The sequence below is a fragment of the Carcharhinus amblyrhynchos genome, unplaced genomic scaffold, assembly GCF_965287045.1.
Source record: "Carcharhinus amblyrhynchos unplaced genomic scaffold, sCarAmb.v2.hapA scaffold_455, whole genome shotgun sequence".
Classification (NCBI taxonomy): domain Eukaryota; kingdom Metazoa; phylum Chordata; class Chondrichthyes; order Carcharhiniformes; family Carcharhinidae; genus Carcharhinus; species Carcharhinus amblyrhynchos.
In genome coordinates this window covers 103,809-127,799 of record NW_027650195.1, presented here as the reverse complement: position 1 = coordinate 127,799, position 23,991 = coordinate 103,809, and the positions used below count along the sequence as shown (strand labels likewise).

Below are 23,991 nucleotides of genomic sequence, written 5' to 3'. Positions count from 1 at the left end.
GTTCGATCCCTGGCTTGGGTCACTGTCTGTGTGGAGACTGCACATTCTCCCCGTGTCTGTGTGGGTTTCCTCCGGGTGCTCCGGTTTCCTCGCAGAGTCTGAAGAACGTGTGGGTTACGCTGATTGGCCGTGCTAAATTTAACCTCGCGCCAGGGGGACGAGCTTGGGTAAAAGCAGAGGGGAAAGGGCCTGTGTGGGATTGTGGTAGGTGCAGATTCGATGGGCAGAATGGCCTCTTTCTGCACTGTCGGGATTCTATGATTACTGTCTACTGGGTCCTGTTTTAAATCTACTTCCTCGCTCCCTAAATTCTGGATTGATTTGATATTGATTTATTATTGTCATATATATTAGTATACAGTGAAAAATATTGTTTCTCGTGCGCTTTACAGACAAAGCATACCATTCATAGAGAAGGAAAGGAGAGGGTGCGGAATGTAGTGTTACAGTCACAGCGAGGGTGTAGAGAAAGATCAGCTTAATGTGAGGTAGGTCCATTCAAAAGTCTGACAGCAGCAGGGAAGAAGCTGTTCTTGAGTCGGTCGGTACGGGACCTCAGAGTTTTGTATCTTTTTCCCGAAGGAAGAAGGTGGAAGAGAGAATGTCCGGGGTGTGTGGGGTCCTTAATTATACTGGCTGCTTTTCCCGAGGCAGCGGGAAGTGTAGACAGAGTCAATGGATGGGAGGCTGGTTTGTGTGATGGATTGGGGGCTACATTCACCACCCTTTTGTAGTTCCTTGCGGTCTTGGGCAGAGCAGGAGCCCAGACCGAGCTGTGATACAACCAGAAAGAATGCTTTCTATGGGGCATCTGTAAAAGTTGGTGAGAGTCCGTAGCTGACATGCCAAATTTCCTTAGTCTCCTGAGAAAGTAGAGGTGTTGGTGGGGCTTTCTTAACTATAGTGTCAGCGTGGAGGGACCAGGACAGGTTGTTGGTGACCTGGACACCTAAAAACCTGAAGCTCTCGACCATTTCTACTTTGTCCTCATTTTGAATTCTATCTTGTTGCCCAGTGGAGAGAGTGTGAGGTGGGGGGGTCTGGGCCAGAGGGTGCCATATTCAGAACAGTCCCTTTAAGTCATTCTAACTGCCCTCCCAGCCTCCCTGTGTCAGCGAAACGGTGGGAAAGATTGCTTCCATGTCCCAGAATAGAACAGCTTCATTCCATGAGAGAGAGAGGGAGTGGGGGACGGAGAGAGAGAGAGAGAGAGAGACGGAGAGAAAGAGAGGGACAGGGAGAGAGAGAGAGATAGAAACACCAGGACAGAGAGAGAGATAGAGACACAAGGATAGAGAAAGAGAGAGACAGAAGGACAGAGAGAGAGAAAAACGGAGAGAGAGACAGAGAGCGACAGAGAAGAGAGAGCAGCAGAGTGAGGGAGAGAAGGACGGGGAAAGTGAGAGAGTGTCTGGGGGGAGAATTGGTCGGACGGTCACGGGCTAAGTTGATTGGGAGCGACACGGTTGGAAGGGACCAGCTCCTGTCCACAGGTTATGAATAATGAGGATTACACCATGGTGGATCTGGAGGGGCGGATTACTGAGCCTGAACCCAGCGGGGAGCTGAGACCGGAGCCTCCGCCTCCCAGCGACGTCCCTCCCCAGGAGAACCGTGACCCACAGGGGATAAACAAACACCTCAAGGTATTGCAGCAAAGCTCGGTAAACACTGGCTCTTTAGCACGAGGCTTCAGAAGGATTGGGGGGGGTTGGGGGGGGTGGAAGAGTCTGGGGGGAGCACTACCTCCCCCTCCCCCCCCAGTTGGGAGATCTGAGTGGTTTCGATGGGCCAAATGGTCTTTCACTGCACAGCAGATCTCTGTAACTCTCACAGGCAATGCCCAAGGAGCAGTGTGGGGATGGGGCTGGCACGGGTGGGGGAGGGCCTGAGGCTGGTGTGGATGGGGGGAATGATAAGGAGGACACAGGGGGTGAGGCTGGCGTTGGGGGGTGAGGCTGGCACGGGGGGTGATGAGGAGGACACACGGGGGGGGTGAGGCTGGCGTTGGGGGGGTGAGGCTGGCGCGCAGGGGGTGGAGGACTGGTTCACTGGGATGAACAGCTGGCGAGGGGAGTCAGAGGGGGGCACTGTGAATGACAGACCTTGGGGTGGGGGGGGGGAGGTTGTCTCTGCGTGGGATCACTCTGGGATCCTGCCTGGGAATGATTAGGATCACAGCTGGGATCTGTATGGATCACATGTTGGATCAGTGAGGGATCACAGCTGGGAGTGTGAACTGCGAACACTGGATCTGGGAGTGCGCACGAGGACCGCTGGATCTGGGAGCCTGCACTGCAAAATTGCTGGATCTGGGAATCTGCACTGGCTACACTGGATATGGAGTGTGCACTGTAAACACTGGATCTGGGATTCTAGCACTGGCTACACTGGAGCTGAGAGTGTGTGCTCGGAACACTGGATCTGGAAGTCTGCACTGCAATCACTGGATCTGGGAGTGTGCACTGGCTACACTGGATCTGGGAGTCTGCACTGCAAAAACTGGATTTGGGAATGTCCCCTGGCTGTGCCCGATCTGTGAGCCTGCACTGCAAACATTGGATCTGGGAGTGTGAGTTGGGATCACTGGATCTGGGTGTGGGCACTGGGAACACTGGATCTGGGTGTGGACACTGGGAACACTGGATCTGGGTGCGGACACTGGGAACACTGGATCTGGGTGCGGACACTGGGAACACTGGATCTGGGTGCGGACACTGGGAACACTGGATCTGGGTGCGGACACTGGGAACACTGGATCTGGGAATGTCTCCATCTTTGTTGCAGGTGGATTTTCCCGAGGTCCTGGCAGAACCTGCCGGCATCCACAGTTTTGACAAGGTCTGGGCCGGGAGTCACATCTCGTTTGAGATTTGCAAACTCTGGAGTTATCGGATCATCTCGCTGCTCTGTGCCGTCCCTGCCTCTATCCTCACTGGATGTCTCTTTTCACTCGTCACCTGCCTACATATCTGGTCAGTGTGAAAAAACCCCGCGGCGCAGGGACACCAGGGGGAAGGGCCCTGCGGCACAGGGACACCAGGGGAAGGGCCCCACGGTGCAGGGACACCAGGGGAAGGGCACAGGGACACCAGGGGAAGGGCCCCACGGTGCAGGGACACCAGGGGAAGGGCACCGCGGCGCAGGGACACCAGGGGAAGGGCCCCACGGTGCAGGGACACCAGGGGAAGGGCACAGGGACACCAGGGGAAGGGCCCCACGGTGCAGGGACACCAGGGGAAGGGCCCCACGGTGCAGGGACACCAGGGGAAGGGCCCCACGGTGCAGGGACACCAGGGGAAGGGCCCCACGGTGCAGGGACACCAGGGGAAGGGCCCCACGGCGCAGGGACACCAGGGGAAGGGGGGAGGATTCCAGTTGGTAGTTGAGGGTGTGTGTTGTAGTCTGGGGGCCGGGAGGTGGAGGTTATTTCTGCAGGACATGGTGTTTGTGTGGGGAGGTGGGTTGGGGAATCGGAGGCTGGGTACAGGTTTAACACTGGGCCTGGGGTCACGTTGCTGTGTCTTGCTCCTAGGTGTCTGATACCCTGCGTGAGGATGGGTCTCCTCTGCCGGCCTACCTGTCAGAAAGTGTGCTACAGCCTGACCGACATCATCATCAGCCCCCTCTGCTCCAGTGTGGGCCTCTGCTTCCGGAGAATTCACCTCAACGTGGCCAGATACTAGGAGACTGCCCTGCTCAGAGACTGAGTCAGGGCCATATCCACTCTCCCAGACCCATATCTGCTCACCCAGACCCATATCCACTCACCCAGAACCATATCCGCTCTCTCAGGCCCATATCCACTCACCCAGACCCATATCCACTCACCCAGACCCATATCCACTCTCCCAGACCCATATCCACTCTCCCAGACCCATATCCACTCTCCCAGACCCATATCCACTCACCCAGACCCATAGCCGCTCACCCAGACTCATAGCTGCTCACCCAGACCCATATCCACACTCCCAGACCCATATCAACTCACCCAGACCCATATCCACTCTTGCAGACCCATATCCGCTCTCCCACACCCATATCTGCTCACCCAGGCCCATCTCCACTCACCTAGGCCCATATCCACTTTCTCAGCCCTATATCCACTCACCCAGCCCCATTTCTGCTCTCCCAGACCCATATCCACTCACCCAGACCCATATCCGCTCACCCAGACCCATATCCGCTCACCCAGACCCATATCCGCTCACCCAGACCCATATCCGCTCACCCAGACCCATATCCACTCATCCAGACCCATATCCACTCAGCCAGACCCATATCCGCTCACCCAGACCCATATCCGCTCACCCAGACCCATATCCGCTCACCCAGACCCATAGCCGCTTACCCAGACCCATATCCACTCACCCAGACCCATATCCTTCCATCCACACCCATATCCGCTCCCTTAGACCCATATCCACTCACCCAGACCCACATCTGCTCTCTCAGACCCATATCTGTTCTCCCAGACCCATATCCACTCACCCAGACCCATATCCACTCTCTCAGACCCATATCCTTCCATCCACACCCATATCCGCTCCCTCAGACCCATATCCACTCACCCAGGCCCACATCTGCTCTCTCAGACCCATATCCGTTCTCCCAGACCCATATCCATTCACCCAGACCCATATCCACTCTCTCAGACCCATATCCACTCCCCCAGAACCATATCCACTCTCTCAGGCCCATATCCGCTCTCTCAGGCCCATATCCACTCTCTCAGGCCCATATCCACTCTCTCAGGCCCGTATCCGCTCTCAGACCCATATCCACTCTCCCAGACCCACATCCGCTCTCCTGGAACCATGCCCACTCTGACAGAACAGAACATAAGAAATAGGAGCAGGAGTCGGCCATCTAGCCCTTCGAGCCTGCCCCGCCATTCAATAAGATCATGGCTGATCTGAAGTGGATCAGTTCCACTTTCCCGCTTTCTCCCCATAACCCTTAATTCCCCTGTCTATCAGAAACCTATCTACCCGTGACTTAAATATATTTAGCGAGGCAGCCTCCACCACTTCAACGGGCAGAGAATTCCAGAGATTCACCACCCTTTGAGTGAAGAAGTTCCTCCTCAACTCTGATCTAAACTGCCTCCCCCTTATCTTGAGGCTGTGCCCTCGAGTCCTGCTATCCTTTCTAAGCGGGAAGAATCTCTCTACCTCTACCCTATCTATCCTCTTCATTATCTTATACGTTTCTATAAGATCCCCCCTCATCCTTCTAAACTCCAACGAGTACAGACCCAGTCTATTCAGCCTCTCCTCATAGCTCAACCCCCTCATCTACGGTATCAGCCTAGTAAACCTCCTCTGCACTCCCTCCAAGGCCAAAATATCTTTGCGCAAGTGTGGCAACCAAAACTGCACACAGTACTCCAGCTGCGGCCTCACCAGTGCCCTGTACAGTTGCAGCAAGACCTCCCTACTTTTATATTCTATCCCCCTCGCTATAAAGGCCAGCATCCCATTCACCTTCTTGATCACCTGCTGCACCTGCAGACTGGGTTTTTGCGACTCGTGCACAAGGACCCCCAGGTCCCTCTGCACCGTAGCATGCTGCAGCTTTTCCCCTTTTAAATAATAATCCCTCCTACTATTATTCCTGCCAAAGTGGATAACCTCACACTTGCCAACATTATACTCCATCTGCCAGGTCCTCGCCCACTCGCTCAGCCTATCCAGATCCCTCTAGACTTTCCACACCCTCCACGCAATTTGCTTTTCCACTCAGCTTCGTGTCATCAGCAAACTTCGTCACCCGACACTCAGCCCCCTCCTCCAGATCATCTATATAAATGGTAAATAGCTGAGGCCCCAGCACCGACCCCTGCGGCACTCCACTAGTTACCAACCGCCAATCAGAATAGCACCCATTGACCCCCACTCTCTGCTTCCTATTAGACAGCCAATCCTCTATCCACGCTAACACCTTACCCCCAACTCCGTGCCCCCTAACCTTTTGTAACAACCTTTTGTGAGGGACCTTATCAAACGCCTTTTGAAAATCTAGAAACACCACATCCACCAGTTCCCCTCTGTCTACCGCACTAGTCACATCCTCATAGAATTCCAATAAATTTGTCAAACACGACTTCCCCTTAACAAATCCGTGCTGCGTCTGCTCGATCAAACCATTCCTTTCCAGGTGCCTCGCTATTTCTTCTTTGATGACGGATTCAAACATTTTTCCAGCAGGGTGCTGGTTGGGGGGGATAGAGAATATTGGGAGGACGTTGCGGGGGTGGGGGTGGGGGGCGGGGGGGGTTGGGTACAATTGTCCTCAGTCCCACCCACAGCCCAATGCATGGTCCCAGCCTCCACCCTGCTCCTCTCCCAGTGTCAGACAGGAGCTGGGATGGGTTCGGGCCCCATTGCTAACGCCTCCAAATGTAACCCCAGTCACCCCATCCTACCTCGGTTCACCACAGGCTCAACCCTCACCCAACTCCATGGTTACCACCACACACTCGACCGTTCTAACTCACTCCAGCTGACCTCCCACCCTCCAAACTTCACCCCAAACTCTGCCCTCCCCCCCACATTCCATGTCCAAACTCACACTGAGCCCCCTCCACCCACCACAGCCTCCCGGGCTCACTAACCCACACCCGACACATCTCCCTTTTACAATTCTCACGCCTGCATTCAAACCTCTCCAGCCCCTCCACCCCCTCCCTATCTCTGTAACCTCCTCCAGCCCCTACACCCCCTCCCTATCTCTGTAACCTCCTCCAGCCCCCTACACCCCCTCCTTATCTCTGTAACCTCCTCCAGCCCCCTACACCTCCTCCTTATCTCTGTAACCTCCTCCAGCCCCCTACACCCCCTCCCTATCTCTGTAACCTCCTCCAGCCCCTACACCCCTCCCTATCTCTGTAACCTCCTCCAGCCCCCTACACCTCCTCCTTATCTCTGTAACCTCCTCCAGCCCCCTACACCCCCTCCCTATCTCTGCAACCTCCTCCAGCCCCCTACAACCCCTCCCTATCTCTGTAACCTCCTCCAGCCCCTACACCCCCTCCCTATCTCTGTAACCTCCTCCAGCCCCCTACACCCCCTCCCTATCTCTGTAACCTCCTCCAGACCCTACACCCCCTCCCTATCTCTGTAACCTCCTTCAGCCCCCTACATCCCCTCCCTATCTCTGTAACCTCCTCCAGCCCCCTACACCCCCTCCCTATCTCTGTAACCTCCTCCAGCCCCCTACACTCCCTCCCTATCTCTGTAACCTCCTCCAGCCCCCTACACCCCGTCCCTATCTCCGTAACCTCCTCCAGCCCCCTACACCCCCTCCCTATCTCTGTAACCCCCTCCAGCCCCCTACACCCCGTCCCTATCTCCGTAACCTCCTCCAGCCCCCTACACCCCCTCCCTATCTCTGTAACCCCCTCCAGCCCCCTACACCCCCTCCCTATCTCCGTAACCTCCTCCAGCCCCCTACACCCCTTCCCTATCTCCGTAACCTCCTCCAGCCCCCTACACCCCCTCCCTATCTCTGTAACCTCCTCCAGCCCCCTACACCCCCTCCCTATCTCTGTAACCCCCTACGACCCTCCGAGATCTCTGTGTTTCTCCAATTCTGGCCTCTCAAGCATCCCCCGATTCCCATCGCTCCGCCATTGGCAACCGTGCCTTCAGTTACCTGGAGGAGTGCCCTCAGCTCTGGAATTCCCTCCTTAAACCTCTCCACGTCTCTCAGTCACTGCTGCTTCAAGACGCTCCTCAAACTGATCTCTTTGACCGAGTTTCTAGCCGTCTATCTCTGACTCCATCCTCAGGAATCCACACTGAATATCTTGGTAACCTTGCTGTGAACAATCACACAATGTTTGACCGTGTTAATCCAGCTGTAATCATTACAAGTTGTATTTATTGAGCAATAAAATTATTACTAAATAATCCTTTCTGATATCCTTGAGATATGACACAGTGTCAGAGACTGATGAATCCATAACACCTCTACTTCCTCAGGAGGCTAAGGAAATTTGGCATGTCCGCTACAACTCTCACCAACTTTTACAGATGTACCATAGAAAGCATTCTTTCTGGTTGTATCACAGCTCGGTCTGGGCTCCTGCTCTGCCCAAGACTGCAAGAAACTACAAAAGGGTTGTGAATGTAGCCCAATCCATCACACAAACCAGCCTCCCATCCACTGACTCTGTCTACACTTCCCGCTGCCTTGGGAAAAGCAGCCAGAATAATTAATGACCCCACACACCCCGGACATTCTCTCTTCCACTTTCTCGGGTCACTGTCTGTGTGGAGTTTGCACATTCTCCCAGTGTCTGCATGGGTTTCCTCCAGTTTCCTCCCACAGTTCTCTACACCTGAACTATTGGGGGGTGGCTATTTGAGGGCAGACCCACGCCTGACATGTGGGAGGGTTTTAAAGGCCAGTTTACTGAAATGACAGGCACATCACCGCAAACATGTATACAAATGGCAGGATTCAGGAATCATGGGTGACAAGGAGAATTGTAAGATTAGTCAAAAAGGGAAAAGGAGATATTCGATAGTTCTAAAAATGCACAAATCCCCTTGAGGTGTGTAGAGAAAGTAGGAAGAAACTTAACAGTGGAATTAGGAGGGTCAAGGACAATGGAGGGAAGCTACGTGTGGAGCCGCAGGAAGTGGGTGAGATACTTTGTGTTTTGTATCAGTATTCACCAAGGAGAAGGACATGGCGTTTGTTGAGGTCAGTGATGGGTGTGTGAACACTCGAGAATGTCAATATATCAAAGGGGGAAGCACGGGAAACAGGCCCTTCGGCCCAATGAGCCCGCGCCGCCATTTTAATATTGTGAGTCCCCTCTTCCACCCGTGACCCTTGTCTACGCCTATGGCACTCCACATTGGAAACCAGATTGAGGGGAGACTAAGTTAGGGACAATTTGTTACACCAATCAGCCTAAGAGCACATCTTTGGGGTGTGGGAGGAAACCGGAGCACCCGGAGAAAACCCAAGCAAACACGGGGAGAATGCGCAAACTCCCGCAGACACCGGCCCAAATCCATGTATCTGTACAGCAAACAGTGATAGTCACTGAGCTATCGTGTTGCCCGTCAGATGGTCCAGTTTAAACACACACACTAACAACGTGAAGCACTAGGCTACTCTCGAAACATCCAAGAGCAGCCCTCGTACGACCCACCGCGTGTATGCCCCTCATTGGACAACAAGGCAGACTGAGTTGAGTGTTGAGTATCTTAAATTGTATTAAGGTAGACAAATCCCCAGGATCGGATGGGATCCATCCCAGGTTACTGCAGCGGGCAAGGAGAGAAATAGCTGGGGCCTTAACAAATATCTTCACATCCTCTCTGACCACAGGTGAGGTTCCAGAGGACTGGAGAATAACCAACGTTGTTCCTTGTTTAAGAAAGGAAGCAGGAATAATCCCGGAAATTAGAGCTCGGTGAGCCTGATGTCAGTGATGGGGAAGCTTTTGGAGAAGATACTGAGGGACAGGATATATGCACATTTGGAAGAAAGTGGGCCAGTTAGTGAGAGGCAACATGGTTTGTAAGGGGGAGGTCATGTCTCACTAAATTGAAGTTTTTGAAGAGGTGACAAAGATAATTGCCGAGGGAAGGGCTGTGGATGCAGTTTATATGGACTTTAGGAATGTGTTTGACAAGGTCCCACATGGCAGACTGGTACAAAAATTACATGAATGGGATTTGGGGTGCACTGGCTGGATGGATACAGAACTGGCTTGGTTATAGAAGACAGAGAGAAGCAGTGGATGTTTTTCAGAATGGAGATCTGTCGTTAGTGGTGTTCCACAGGGATCAGAGCTGGGACTTCTGTTGTGGGTGAAGTTTTTCACACAGAGAGTGGTGAGTGCCTGGAACACGCTGTCAGAGGAGGGGGTAGAAACAGGAACATTAAGAGGCATCTGGATGGGGACATGGATAGGGAGGGAATAGAGGGATACGGACTGAGTAAGGGCAAAAGGTTTATTTTAATTTAGTTTGGGCATCATGATTGGGACAGGCTTGGAGGGGCCGAAGGGCCTTGTTCCTGTGCTGGACTTTTCTTTGTTCTGAAAGTTCAAAGTTTTAAGTTTTATTCATTGGATTATAAGTGGGTTTACATTAACATTGCAGTGGGGTTACGGTGAAAACGTCATTGCAATGCTAATTTAAGCCCACTCCTTTAATTGTAACACTATATTCTGCACTCTCTCCTTTCCTTCTCCCCTGTGTACTCTATGAATGGTATGCTTTGTCTGTAGAGGGCGCAAGAAACAATACTTTTCACCGTATCCCAATGCAGGTGACAAAATAAATCAAATCAAATCCATCTTTAGATAAGAGAAGAAAACTGCACAGAGTATTTGAGATGTGCTCTCACCAAATCCCCATGTAACTGAACCTTAACATCGTCACTTTAACATTCACCTCCTATCGTAATAAAGGATCAACCTTCCTGACCACTTTCCGAACCTGACTCCTCAAACACTCATTGTCCGTGTGGGAGCGAGTCACCCTCGATGTCGGGGGACTGTCTACTGTTGTGAGGTTGGATAGAGTAATTTTAGATTGGAGTGTGTAATGTGTTAGTGGGGGGGGAAGCATAGCATGGTCCCTTTAAAAAGCAAGTGGGAGAGTATTCCATCACACTCCTGACTTGTGTCCTTGTAGATGGTGGACAGGCTTTGGGGGGAGTCAGGAGGTGAGTTACTCATCACAGGATTCCCAGCCTCTGACCTGCTCTGGGAGCCACAGTATTTATTTGGCTGGGTCCAGTTCAGTTTCTGGTCAATGGTAACCCCCAGGATGTTGATAGTGGGGGGATTCAGTGATGGTAACCCCCAGGATGTTGATAGTGGGGGGGGATTCAGTGATGGTAACCCCCAGGGTGTTGATAGTGGGGGGGATTCAGTGATGGTAACCCCCAGGATGTTGATAGTGGGGGGGGATTCAGTGATGGTAACCCCCAGGATGTTGATAGTGGGGGGGGATTCAGTGATGGTAACCCCCAGGATGTTGATAGTGGGGGGATTCAGTGATGGTAACCCCCAGGATGTTGATAGTGGGGGGGGATTCAGTGATGGTAACCCCCAGGGTGTTGATAGTGGGGGGGATTCAGTGATGGTAACCCCCAGGGTGTTGATAGTGGGGGGGGATTCAGTGATGGTAACCCCCAGGATGTTGATAGTGGGGGGGGATTCAGTGATGGTAACCCCCAGGATGTTGACAGTGGGGGGATTCAGTGATGGTAACCCCCAGGATGTTGATAGTGGGGGATTCGGTGATGGTAACCCCCAGGATGTTGACAGTGGGGGGGATTCGGTGATGGTAACCCCCAGGATGTTGACAGTGGGGGGGATTCAGTGATGGTAACCCCCAGGATGATGACAGTGGGGGGGATTCAGTGATGGTAACCCCCAGGATGTTGATAGTGGGGGGATTCAGTGATGGTAACCCCCAGGATGTTGATAGTGGGGGGGTTCAGTGATGGTAACCCCCAGGATGTTGATAGTGGGGGGGGGGATTCAGTGATGGTAACCCCCAGGATGTTGATAGTGGGGGGGTTCAGTGATGGTAACCCCCAGGATGTTGATAGTGGGGGGGGGGATTCAGTGATGGTAACCCCCAGGATGTTGATAGTGGGGGGGGGGATTCAGTGATGGTAACCCCCAGGATGTTGATAGTGGGGGGGGTTCAGTGATGGTAACCCCCAGGATGTTGATAGTGGGGGGATTCAGTGATGGTAACCCCCAGGATGTTGATAGTGGGGGGGATTCGGTGATGGACATTGATATGTCATCACAGGTATGAAAGAAGAGGGCAGTGGGACAAAAAGGAGAGAACAATTGTCACCTACCCCAGCTCACAGGTCAAAGCACCATCTCGATAGCAAAAGTATCAAAGAAGAAGGAAGTTCCAGACAGAAGAATCCACAGAGAAAACTCAGAATATTCTAGAAAGACACAAAACCTGATGGTAATTTACAGGGTGACTAAAATTCTAGATTTTATTAATGAGTGGGATTTGTTTTTATTTGAACAGTAGACCATAAGAATCTTGTTTTATTCGGGTTAATAGTTAGAAGGGATTTATTCGGTTTGTTAATAGTTAATTTGCTCACTGTTAGATAAATAGTTACATGTTGATTTCAGAGTAAGTGTCAGGGGTTTATGTTCTAAGGGGTTGCTGAAGAGTGGGTCACACCACCTCTCACACACTGTTTACAGATTATAGGAGGAGGTATTCCTCTTTGGGTGTCTAGTTCTCCAGGGTTGGTGGGGGTGGGGGCTCCATCACTGCTATAAAACACTAAGAAGAAGAAAACTTGCCTGTTAACATTTTGTGACTCGTGCACCAGGACACTCAGATCCCTCTGCATCTTGGAATTCCACAGTTGTTCTCCCTTTCAGTAACACTCCACCCTTTCATTCTTCTTGCCAAAGTGAACAAGTTCACATTCTCCCGCTTGCTACCCCCACCTGCCAGATTTGTACCCACTGACTCAACCCATCTCTAGCCGTCTGTCACTTCCGCAGTATACTTTCCCACCCACCTTCGTGTCATAAGAACAAAGAACAAAGAAAATTCCAGCACAGGAACAGGCCCTTCGGTCCTCCAAGCTTGCACCGACCATGCTGCCCAACTTAACTAAAACCTCCTACGCTTCTGGGGACCATATCCCTCTATTCCCATCCTATTCATGGATTTGTCCAGACACCCCTTAAAACTCACCATCGTATCCACTTCCACTCCCTCCCCCGGCAGCGAGTTCCAGGCACCCACCCCCCTCTGTGTAAAAAATCTGCCTCGTCCATCTCCTTTAAACCTTGCCCCTCACACCTTAAACCCCTGCCCCCCTAGTAACTGACTCTTCCATCCTGGGAAAAAGCTTCTGACTATCCACTCTGTCCATGCCTCTCATAGTCTTGTAGGCTTCTATCAGGTCTCCCCCTCAACGTCCATTGCTCCAGTGAGAACAAACCAAGTTTCTCCAATCTCTCCTCATAGCTAATGCCCTCCATACCAGGCAACATCCTGGTAAATCTTTTCTGTCCCCTCTCTAAAGCCTCCACATCCTTCTGGCAGTGTGGCAACCAGAATTGAACACTATAATCCAACTGCGATCTAACTAAGCTTTGCAAATTTACCCCACCGTGCCTACACTCCCCTTTCCAAGTCATTGGTATAAATTACAAACAGTTGGCACCTCAGCACAGGCCTCTGAAAGACCCAACTCATCACATCACGCCAATCAGAAAAGCACCCATTTATGCCTACTCTCTGCCTTCTCCTGACTGGAAAATCTCCTGTCCAGGCTGACATGCTGCCCCCTACATCATGAGCTTTTACTTTTTGCAATAAGCTTTGATGTGACACCTTATCAGATGCTTTCGGGAAATCTAAGTACAGTACATCCACAGGTTCCCCTCTACCACAGCCCATTACCCCATCAAAGAACTCCAGTAAACATGATTTCCCTTCACACAACCAGGGCTGCACCTTCCCGCTTACCTGGAGTTTCTCTGAGTGCCCAGTTATAATCTCCCTAAGGATCAATTCTGAAACCTAATCCCCCGTCAAGCTCTCTGGCCGATAACTTCCCATTTTCGTTCTCTCCCTTCTTGGATAGAAGGGGATATATTTAAGACTTTCCAATCTGATGGAACTTTCCAGCATCTGGTGAATTTTGTGAAATTAGCACCAGTCTATCCGCAACCTCATCCGCCACTTCTGTTAAGACCCTAGGATTGATCCATAGGCTGGATGCTTCCTGTCCCACCCACCACAGGGATCGGGAATGACCATACAAAGCTTCATTGACTTGGACGGAAATCTCCAGCTTGGTGTGAGAGCAGCTGGACAATCCCACCCAGAGAGTTTTACGGCACAAAGGTATCATTCTGTTTTCCTCTGCCGCTCTCGTTCATCCCTCTCTCCACCTCTCTAATTCCGTTTCTTCTTTCTCTCCTTTCCTTCACATTGCCAACTCCTCCCACTCCATCTCCTTCCCTCATTCTGTCTCTCTCTCCAACCTCTTCCTCTCTCCCAGTCTCTACCTATCTCTGTCAGTCTTTCTCTCTATCTATCCAAGTCTTTCTCTTTTTCTCCCTATCCCAGTCTTTCTTTCTCTATCGCAGTCTCTCTCTTACTGTCTAGCCCAGTCTCTCTATCCCAGTCTCTCTCTATCCTAATCTCTCTCTCTCTATCCCAATCTCTCTCTCTCTCTATCCCAGTCTCTCTCTCTCTCTCTATCCCAGTCTCTCTCTCTCTCTATCCCAGTCTCTCTCTCTCTCTCTCTATCCCAATCTCTCTCTCTCTCTCTATCCCAGTCTCTCTCTCTCTATCCCAGTCTCTCTCTCTCTCTCTCTATCCCAGTCTCTCTCTCTCTCTCTCTATCCCAGTCTCTCTCTCTCTCTATCCCAGTCTCTCTCTCTCTCTCTCTCTATCCCAGTCTCTCTCTCTCTCTCTCTCTATTGCAGTCTCTCTCTCTCTAGCCCAGTCTCTCTCTCTCTGTCTCTCTCTATCCCAGTCTCTCTCGCTTTCAATCTGTCACTCTCCCTCTGTCTCTCTCTCTGTGTCTCCATCATTCTCTCTCTCTCGCACTCTGACTCTCATTCTCTTTGACTCTTTTCTCTCTATCCCTCTGCCTCCCTCTCTCTATCGCTCTCTCTCTTTATTTTAATCTCTCTTTTTATCCCTCTCTTCCTCTATCCCTCTCTCTCTATATTGCACTATTTGTCTATCCCTCTCTCTCTATATCCCCCTCTCTCTCTGTCTCTCTCTGTCTCTCCGTCTGTCTATCTCTATCTCTCTATCCCTCTCTCTTTATATCACGCTCTTTGTCTATCCCTTTCTCTCTATATCCCCCTCTCTCTATTCCTCTCTCTCTGTCTCTCTCTCACTCTCTCTGTCTCTCTCTCTCTGTCTCTCTCTCACTCTCTCTGTCTCTCTCTCTCTCTGTCTCTGTCTCTCTCTGTCTATCTCTCTCTCTGTCTATTCCCCCTCTCTCTCTCTCTGATCCCTTCCCCCGCCCTCTCTCCGCACTTGTCAGGTTACAACTATCTGTGGACTTTTGGCAAGTGTGTGAATGGGGAGGGACCTGCCCTGATTTATCCTGGGATGGGAGCTGGGGTCAGCAGTGCAGGGTTCCAGCTGGGCTCCGAGGTTGCAGTCACTGTCTCTGCCGAGGGAACCACCGGGGCCTGGGCAGCGACACACAGGCATGGCTGAACAAGCTCCACAGAGCCCACACCATGAGAAACACAGCAAGGAGATCGACCTGGTCAGCAGAGATCCCAAACACCTCAATGACGAAATCGTTAAGGTAAGCTCCTGGCATTGGAGGTCATTCTCAAAGAAGTTGCCAGGGATATTTTGCCTTTATTGATCAAAGGATAGAACATTGGGCGGCATGGTAGCACAGTGGTTAGCGCTGCTGCTTCACAGCTCCAGGGTCTTGGGTTCGATCCCTGGCTCGGGTCACTGTCTGTGTGGAGTTTGCACATTCTCCCCGTGTCTGTGTGGGTTTCCTCCGGGTGCTCCGGTTTCCTCCCACAGTCCAAAGATGTGCGGGTTAGGTTGATTGGCTGTGCTAAAATTGCCCCTTAGTGTCCAGGGATGCTTAAGTTAGAGGGATTAGTGGGTAAAATGTGTAGGGATGTAGGGGTAGGGCCTGGGCAGGATTCTGGTCAGTGCGGACTCGATGGGCCAAAGGGCCTCTTTCTGCACTGTGGGGTTCTATAATTCTATAATATAAGCGCGGAGAGACTGTGACGGAGCTGTATAAAACACTGGAGAAGCCACTGCATGGTGGGCAGTTCTGGTCTCCACACTGTAAGACTGGAAGGGGTGCAGCGGAGATTCACCAGGACGCTACCTGGGATGGAGCATTTAAATTAAGTTTATTTATTAGTGTCTCAAGTAGACTCACATTAACACTGCAATGAAGTTAGTGTGAAAATTCCCTAGGAGAGATTGGATAGACTTGAGTTGTTTTGGTCGGAGCAGAGAAGGCTGAGGGGGGGACCTGATGGAGGGGTAAAATATTAGGAGAGGTAGAGATAAGATGGATAGGAAGAAATTTTCCCCCTTGCGCAGAGGGGTCAACACCCAGGGGGCAGTGTCCCCCTCTGATCCCCCTCCAGTGCAATCACATCCTTCCTATAGTGTGGAGACCGGAACTGCACGCTGTGCTCCAGCTGTAATTCTAACCAGTGTTTTATACAGTTCCATCACTGCTTCCCTGCTCTTACATTCAATTATTCAGCGAATGAAGACAAGAATCCCGTCTGCCTTTTGAACCACCTTATCCCCCTGCCTTCAGGGGTCAATGGACAATCACCCCAAGGTCCCTCTGGTCCTCTGTCCCAGCATCCTATCATTCATCGTCGATACCCTTACCTTGTTGCAGGAGCAGCCATTTGGCCCATTGATCTCCACCCACCGCAACCCCACACAGGCCATTCCATGTAACTCCATGTATTTACTCTGCTAATACCCCGAACCTACATGTCTTTGGATGCCAAGGGACAATTTAGTATGGCCAATCCACCTAACCTACACATCTTTGGACACTAAGGGACAATTTAGCATGGCCAATCCACCTAACCTGCACATCTTTGGACACTAGGGGACAATTTAGCATGGCCAATCCACCCAACCTGCACATCTTTGGACACTAGGGGACAATTTAGCATGGCCAATCCACCCTAACCTACACATCTTTGTTAGTCCTTCAGTAATGCATCACCTTACATTTTTCAGAGTTAAATTTCATTGGCCGCTGTTCTGCCCATCTGACCGGCCTGTCTATAGTGTTCTGTAATCTAAGGCTATTGTCCTTCCTATTTAGACCATCAATTTTTGTGTCATCTGTGAACTTATTGATCATAACTCCTACATTCACAGATTCCCAATCACTAATGTATACTACAAATAGCAATGGTCCCAGCACTGATCCCGCTGGTACACCACTGGACACAGGCTTCCAGTTACAAAAACACCATTGGACCATCACCCTTGGCCTCCTGTTACTTAGTCAGGAGTGTTTGATGGGGCACAGTGTAGAGGGAGCTTTACTCTGTATCTAATCCCGTGCTGTACCTGTCCTGGGAGTGTTTGATGGGGGGACAGTGTAGAGGGAGCTTTACTCTGTATCTAACCCCGTGCTGTACCTGTCCTGGGAGTGTTTGATGGGGGGACAGTGTAGAGGGAGCTTTACTCTGTATCTAACCCCGTGCTGTACCTGTCCTGGGAGTGTTTGATGGGGGGGACAGTGTAGAGGGAGCTTTACTCTGTATCTAACCCTGTGCTGTACCTGTCCTGGGAGTGTTTGACGGGGGACAGTGTAGAGGGAGCTTTACTCTGTATCTAACCCTGTGCTGTACCTGTCCTGGGAGTGTTTGATGGGAACAGTATAGAGGGAGCTTTACTCTGTATCTAACCCCGTGCTGTACCTGTCCTGGGAGTGTTTGATGGGGGACAGTGGAGAGGGAGCTTTACTCTGTATCTAACCCCGTGCTGTACCTGTCCTGGGAGTGTTTGATGGGGGACAGTGGAGAGGGAGCTTTACTCTGTATCTAACCCCGTGCTGTACCTGTCCTGGGAGTGTTTGATGGGGGACAGTGTAGAGGGAGCTTTACTCTGTATCTAACCCCGTGCTGTACCTGTCCTGGGAGTGTTTGATGGGGGGCAGTGGAGAGGGAGCTTTACTCTGTATCTAACCCTGTGCTGTACCTGTCCTGGGAGTGTTTGATGGGGGACAGTGTAGAGGGAGCTTTACTCTGTATCTAACCCTGTGCTGTACCTGTCCTGGGAGTGTTTGATGGGGGACAGTGTAGAGGGAGCTTTACTCTGTATCTAACCCTGTGCTGTACCTGTCCTGGGAGTGTTTGATGGGGGACAGTGTAGAGGGAGCTTTACTCTGTATCTAACCCCGTGCTGTACCTGTCCTGGGAGTGTTTGATGGGGGACAGTGGAGAGGGAGCTCTGCAGTGAGCTGAAGCTGCTGGATATAATATCCTGGTCCCAGGGAGGGAACAGTCTATATTTAATGGACCGTCTGAATTGCTGAGCTTTTTCTGACCTCGGCTTTCAGTGGAACAGTTGCTAGGACACTCTGACAGAAGGAAACAGCTGGAACAGGGTTGAAATGAGATCTCATCTCAGTTAAAGTTACAGAAAATCTCCATGGAGACGCAATGCAATAAATCATTCTCAAGACTCACTCCAAAACCTCTGCAAATCGAAATTAAATACAACACAGATAATAGTGAGCAAAATGTAATGATACAGTCTGTGTGTGTCTCAGTGTCAGCTCCTGTACAGTCCGTGTGTGTGTGTCAGTGTCAGCTCCTGTACAGTCCGTGTGTGTCTCAGTGTCAGCTCCTGTACGGTCCGTGTGTGTCTCAGTGTCAGCTCCTGTACGGTCCGTGTGTGTCTCAGTGTCAGCTCCTGTACGGTCTGTGTGTGTGTCAGTGTCAGCTCCTGTACAGTCCGTGTGTGTGTGTCAGTGTCAGCTCCTGTACAGTCCGTGTGTGTCTCAGTGTCAGCTCCTGTACGGTCTGTGTGTGTCTCAGTGTCAGCTCCTGTATGGTCCGTGTGTGTCTCAGTGTCAGCTCCTGTACGGTCTGTGTGTGTGTCAGTGTCAGCTCCTGTACAGTCCGTGTGTGTGTGTCAGTGTCAGCTCCTGTACGGTCTGTGTGTGTCTCAGTGTCAGCTCCTGTACGGTCCGTGTGTGTCTCAGTGTCAGCTCCTGTACGGTCCGTGTGTGTCTCAGTGTCAGCTCCTGTACGGTCCGTGTGTGTGTCTCAGTGTCAGCTCCTGTACAGTCCGTGTGTGTGTCTCAGTGTCAGCTCCTGTACGGTCTGTGTGTGTCTCAGTGTCAGCTCCTGTACGGTCTGTGTGTGTCTCAGTGTCAACTCCTGTACGGTCCGTGTCTGTGTCTCAGTGTCAGCTCCTGTACGGTCTGTGTGTGTCTCAGTGTCAGCTCCTGTACGGTCCGTGTGTGTGTCTCAGTGTCAGCTCCTGTACGGTCTGTGTGTGTCTCAGTGTCAACTCCTGTACGGTCCGTGTGTGTGTGTCAGTGTCAGCTCCTGTACAGTCCGTGTGTGTGTCTCAGTGTCAGCTCCTGTACGGTCCGTGTGTGTCTCAGTGTCAGCTCCTGTACGGTCTGTGTGTGTCTCAGTGTCAGCTCCTGTACGGTCCGTGTGTGTGTCTCAGTGTCAGCTCCTGTACGGTCTGTGTGTGTCTCAGTGTCAACTCCTGTACGGTCTGTGTGTGTGTGTCAGTGTCAGCTCCTGTACGGTCCGTGTGTGTCTCAGTGTCAGCTCCTGTACGGTCTGTGTGTGTCTCAGTGTCAACTCCTGTATGGTCCGTGTGTGTGTGTCAGTGTCAGCTCCTGTACGGTCCGTGTGTGTCTCAGTGTCAGCTCCTGTACGGTCTGTGTGTGTGTGTCAGTGTCAACTCCTGTACGGTCTGTGTGTGTGTCTCAGTGTCAGCTCCTGTACGGTCTGTGTGTGTGTCTCAGTGTCAGCTCCTGTACGGTCTGTGTGTGTGTCAGTGTCAGCTCCTGTACAGTCCGTGTGTGTGTCTCAGTGTCAACTCCTGTACGGTCCGTGTGTGTGTGTCTCAGTGTCAGCTCCTGTACGGTCTGTGTGTGTGTCTCAGTGTCAGCTCCTGTACGGTCCGTGTGTGTGTGTCTCAGTGTCAGCTCCTGTACGGTCTGTGTGTGTCTCAGTGTCAGCTCCTGTACAGTCCGTGTGTGTCTCAGTGTCAGCTCCTGTACAGTCCGTGTGTATCTCAGTGTCAGCTCCTGTACAGTCCGTGTGTGTGTGTCTCAGTGTCAGCTCCTGTACAGTCCGTGTGTATCTCAGTGTCAGCTCCTGTACAGTCCGTGTGTATCTCAGTGTCAGCTCCTGTACAGTCCGTGTGTATCTCAGTGTCAGCTCCTGTACAGTCCGTGTGTGTGTGTGTCAGTGTCAGCTCCTGTACAGTCCGTGTGTGTGTCTCAGTGTCAACTCCTGTACGGTCTGTGTGTGTGTGTCAGTGTCAGCTCCTGTACGGTCTGTGTGTGTCTCAGTGTCAACTCCTGTATGGTCCGTGTGTGTGTGTCAGTGTCAGCTCCTGTACGGTCTGTGTGTGTGTCTCAGTGTCAGCTCCTGTACGGTCCGTGTGTGTGTCTCAGTGTCAGCTCCTGTACGGTCCGTGTGTGTCTCAGTGTCAGCTCCTGTACAGTCCGTGTGTGTGTCTCAGTGTCAACTCCTGTACGGTCTGTGTGTGTGTCTCAGTGTCAGCTCCTGTACGGTCCGTGTGTGTGTGTCTCAGTGTCAGCTCCTGTACGGTCTGTGTGTGTCTCAGTGTCAGCTCCTGTACAGTCCGTGTGTGTCTCAGTGTCAGCTCCTGTACAGTCCGTGTGTATCTCAGTGTCAGCTCCTGTACAGTCCGTGTGTGTGTGTCTCAGTGTCAGCTCCTGTACGGTCCGTGTGTGTCTCAGTGTCAGCTCCTGTACAGTCCGTGTGTATCTCAGTGTCAGCTCCTGTACAGTCCGTGTGTATCTCAGTGTCAGCTCCTGTACAGTCCGTGTGTGTGTCTCAGTGTCAACTCCTGTACGGTCCGTGTGTGTGTCTCAGTGTCAGCTCCTGTACGGTCCGTGTGTGTCTCAGTGTCAGCTCCTGTACGGTCTGTGTGTGTCTCAGTGTCAGCTCCTGTACGGTCTGTGTGTGTGTGTCAGTGTCAGCTCCTGTACGGTCTGTGTGTGTCTCAGTGTCAGCTCCTGTACGGTCCGTGTGTGTCTCAGTGTCAGCTCCTGTACGGTCCGTGTGTGTCTCAGTGTCAGCTCCTGTACGGTCAGTGTGTGTGTCTCAGTGTCAGCTCCTGTACGGTCCGTGTGTGTGTCTCAGTGTCAGCTCCTGTACGGTCCGTGTGTGTCTCAGTGTCAGCTCCTGTACGGTCAGTGTGTGTGTCTCAGTGTCAGCTCCTGTACGGTCAGTGTGTGTGTCTCAGTGTCAGCTCCTGTACGGTCAGTGTGTGTGTCTCAGTGTCAGCTCCTGTACGGTCCGTGTGTGTCTCAGTGTCAGCTCCTGTACGGTCAGTGTGTGTGTCTCAGTGTCAGCTCCTGTACGGTCCGTGTGTGTGTCAGTGTCAGCTCCTGTACGGTCCGTGTGTGTGAGCTTTTGGCCCATAGCCTTCCCTTAGAACCACTGAAAAGTCGCAGCAGACATAGAGGCCATTCAGCCCATCTTATTCATGCTAGCCCAAGCACTCCCAGGTACCCTTTCTAACCCCACCTTCCTGCACACGGCCCTGTAGCTTACAGCACTGAGGGTGCGGATCTAGGTGCTGTTCAAAAGACTTTAGAGTCTCTGTCTCCACCATCAACTTGGACAGTGAATTCCAGATACCCTCCACCCTCTGCGTAACAAACCTCATGCCCCCGCTACACCGACTGCCACTGATCCTGAATCTCTGATTCTAGAATTCTCCATGGACAGAAAACTATTTTATTCTGTCCATTCTATCTCTCCCCCCTCATCATTTTATACACCTCTATCAAATCACCCCTCAGCTTTCTTTGTTCCAAAAAGTAACCCCAAACTCTCCAATCTCTCCTCGTAGCTACACTTTTCCAGGACTGGCAACACTCTTGTGAACCTCCTTACCCCTCTCTCCAGAACCACTACATCCTTCCTGTAATGTGGTGACTGGAATGGCACTCACCAGAGTTTTATACAGTTCCAACTGGCCACGTCACCTACCCCCCCGACCTGCTGAACCCTCTCTCAGGATCCCACGCCCCTGCCAAGTTAGTTTAAACTCTCAGCACTGACCCAGTGTGACATTGAGATACACGCCTGTGCTTCTGTGAGTTCCCACATATCACAGGAGGAGCACATCACAGGGGCAAGCTCTCCTACCACAAGTCCCCATAAACCCTTTATTTACTCATTTTTTTAACAAGATGGTATTCTTAATACTATGAACTTATACGCTGACTACCCGTCATTACCCTACTTTGCTAACTTACATTATCGTAACAACATTGAATTTGTTTAATTTGTGTTGCGTATCTCTCTTAATCCCTTCTCCCAAAGAAAAACGCCCTCCCTCCCCTTCACCCAACTCCCACACTTAATTAGCACATCCTGCAGTCACCAAAACCACCCCCCCATACTCTCTCAAACCACCCCCCGCACTCCTAAACCCTCCCTGCACTCCCAAACCCTCCCCCCGCACTCCCAAACCTCTCCCCGCACTCCCCTTCCCACACACTCTCCCTCTCTCTCACACTCTCCCTCTCTCCCACACTCTCCCTCTCTCTTCCACACTACCTCTCTCCCTCACACTCCCTCTCTCTCTCACACTCCCTCTCTCTCACACTCCCTCTCACACTCCCTCTCTCTCACACTCCCTCTCTCTCACATTCCGTCTCCCTCTCTCTCACACTCCCTCTCCCTCACACTCCCTCCCTCTCTCCCACACTCCCTCCCTCTCTCTCTCACATACTCTCTGTCACAGTCCCTCCCTCTCATTCTCCCTCTCTCTCTCACACTCCCTCTCCCTCACTCCCTCTCTCTCTCACACTCCCTCTCTCTCTCTCTCTCACACTGCCTCTCTCTCTCTCTCTCACACTGCCTCTCTCTCTCTCACACTCCCTCTCCCTCTCTCACACTCTCTCCCTCTCTCTCTCACACTCCCTCCCTCTCCCTCACACTCCCTCTCTCTCTCACATTCCCTCTCTCTCTCACATTCCCTCTCTCTCTCTCCCTCACACTCCCTCTCTCTCTCACATTCCCTCTCTCTCTCTCACATTCCCTCTCTCTCTCTCACTCTCTCTCACATTCCCTCTCTCTCACATTCCCTCTCTCTCTCACTCCCTCTCTCTCTCACTCCCTCTCTCTCTCACATTCCCTCTCTCTCTCACTCCCTCGCTCTCTCACTCCCTCTCTCTCTCACATTCCCTCTCTCTCTCACTCCCTCGCTCTCTCACTCCCTCTCTCTCTCACATTCCCTCTCTCTCTCTCTCTCTGTCCTGCAGGTGGATTTTGAGGAGGTGATGGCGGAACCAGAGGGCTGGTACAGTTTTGGATTTATTTGGAGGATCAGCCACACAACATTCACTGTGTCGGGTTACTGGTGTTACCGGCTGCTGACAGCTATCTTTGGGATCCCAGCGGCAGTGCTGTGGGGGTTCCTGTACGCCTGCCTCTCCTTCCTGCAGGTGTGGGTTGGAGTACCCTGTCTGCGCTGTTACCTGATGGAGCTGGAATGCCTGATCACCACCTTCCCAGTCTGTGTCCGGGGGATCTGTGACCCCTTCTTCCACGCTGCGGGGGGATTGCTGCTCAGCATGCGACTGGCACTCCACAAGGACAGCTAACAACACCCAGAGGAACAGGTCATCCACAACCTTCCCAGCCACTCCCAGGGGACAGCAGAGGGCAGAGTGGCCTGCAGCAGCTGCGAAAAACTGTCAAAATGTCTCGTCCACATTACAATCTGTAACCTTCATCCAAATTCCCTCAATAAGAGATATCTGTACACTGACTGGTGTCTCTCAGTCCCCTCTCTCTCTCAGGGTGATATCTGTACACTGACTGGTGTCCCTCAGTCCCCCCTCTCTCTCTCAGGGAGATATCTGTACACTGACTGGTGTCTCTCAGTCCCCCCTCTCTCTCTCTCAGGGAGATATTTGTACACTGACTGGTGTCCCTCAGTCCCCCCTCTCTCTCTCAGGGAGATATCTGTACACTGACTGGTGTCACTCAGTCCCCCCTCTCTCTCTCAGGGAGATATCTGTACACTGACTGGTGTCTCTCAGTCTCCTCTCTCTCTCTCAGGGAGATATTTGTACACTGACTGGTGTCTCTCAGTCTCCTCTCTCTCTCAGGGAGATATCTGTACACTGACTGGTGTCTCTCAGTGCCCCCTCTCTCTCTCAGGGAGATATTTGTACACTGACTGGTGTCTCTCAGTCTCCTCTCTCTCTCAGGGAGATATC

At 51.9% G+C, this 23,991-nt stretch overlaps 2 protein-coding genes across 2 annotated transcripts; both read left to right on the top strand.

The window, feature by feature from the left end:
- The first annotated feature begins 1,205 nt into the window (after positions 1–1,205).
- LOC145339422 (caveolin-2-like) lies at positions 1,206–4,028 on the top strand. Its single transcript, XM_080183879.1, has 3 exons — positions 1,206–1,646; positions 2,788–2,975; positions 3,536–4,028. Exons 1-3 carry the CDS (start codon positions 1,497–1,499, stop codon positions 3,684–3,686), a joined length of 489 nt encoding a protein of 162 aa, XP_080040005.1. The 5' UTR covers positions 1,206–1,496; the 3' UTR covers positions 3,687–4,028.
- An 11,080-nt stretch (positions 4,029–15,108) lies between these two features.
- On the top strand, positions 15,109–23,914 carry LOC145339420 (caveolin-1-like). Its single transcript, XM_080183877.1, has 2 exons — positions 15,109–15,318; positions 23,029–23,914. The coding sequence occupies exons 1-2, from the start codon at positions 15,217–15,219 to the stop codon at positions 23,368–23,370; spliced, it is 444 nt and encodes a 147-aa protein (XP_080040003.1). The 5' UTR covers positions 15,109–15,216; the 3' UTR covers positions 23,371–23,914.
- The last annotated feature ends 77 nt before the right edge of the window (positions 23,915–23,991 follow it).